A 1,169-nucleotide genomic window follows, 5' to 3' on the forward strand; every position below is an offset into this window, starting at 1 on the left:
TCAGAAAAAGAAGAAGTCTTTTCTTCTTTTAAAAATCTTTTTTAGGGCTGCCTTCATGGCCTTATTTCTCAGGCTATAGATTATTGGATTGAGTGTTGGGGGCAGAACAGTATAAAAAACAGTGAGTAAAAAGTCTGACACAGTTGGAGACTCTGAATGTGGCTTTAGAAAATCAAAGGCACTAGTAGAGATGAATAATATGACAACAGATAGGTGGGGTAGGCAGGTAGAAAAGGCTCTGGCTCTGCCCTCAGCAGATGGTATCCTCAGCACAGTAGAGAATATATGCATGTAGGTGACTCCAATAGAGATGAAGCAAACAAATGCCACCAAGGACAAGAAGCCACTAACCCCAAGCTCACCCACATATTCATTGGAACAAGAGAGTTTCAGAAGCTGGGGGACATCACAGAAGAATTGATGAATGATGTTGGCACCACAGAAGTGGATGGAGAAAGTAGCGGCTGTGTGCATGACTCCACCAAGGATTCCACTGGTCCAGACGGCTAACACTCCATGAACACAGGTACTGATATCCATGATGACTTCATAGCACAGTGGAAGGCAAATGGCCACATAACGGTCATAAGACATCACTGTGAGTAATGCCATCTCAGCACAGCCACAGAGAGTGAATGCAAAACACTGCAGTATGCATTCCCAGAGGGAAATATACCCATTATGCATGAAAGAGTTGCAAATGGACCTGGGGACTGTCACAGAAATGTAGCACAGATCCAGGAAGGAGAGATGTTTCAAGAAGAAATACATAGGTGAGGAGAGACTGTGATCCATGGAAGTGGTGGTAATAATGAGAATATTGCCAACTAGAGCCACTATGTATAAGACTAAGAAAAGAGCAGCAAATAGCATTTTTATTTCAGGCTTGCCAGAAAAACCCATGAGAAGAAATCCACTCATTGTAGTGAAATTAGCCATTTTCCTTCTTGATTTCTAAGAATGATACTGACTGTAGGAAGAATGGAAAATCCTAAAAATACATTGTTTGTTATTCAAGAATCTAATGTACTTACTTGGCAAAGTGGAAGCATGAAGATTGGACCATCAGCCCACCATTTTAAGCATGAAATAGCTTTACATACTAAGAATTACATAGAGTAATTTTAAATGTTTTGACTCAGCCATAAGGAAGATTAGTAAAATAGATA

At 40.4% G+C, this 1,169-nt stretch overlaps 1 protein-coding gene across 1 annotated transcript; it reads right to left on the reverse strand.

The window, feature by feature from the left end:
- LOC139706162 (olfactory receptor 14J1-like) lies at positions 1–939 on the reverse strand. The gene has a single exon (XM_071613850.1). It carries the CDS (start codon positions 937–939, stop codon positions 1–3), a length of 939 nt encoding a protein of 312 aa, XP_071469951.1.
- Between the last annotated feature and the right edge of the window lie 230 nt (positions 940–1,169).

This window comes from Marmota flaviventris, chromosome 6, assembly GCF_047511675.1.
Source record: "Marmota flaviventris isolate mMarFla1 chromosome 6, mMarFla1.hap1, whole genome shotgun sequence".
NCBI classification, from domain to species: Eukaryota; Metazoa; Chordata; class Mammalia; order Rodentia; family Sciuridae; genus Marmota; species Marmota flaviventris.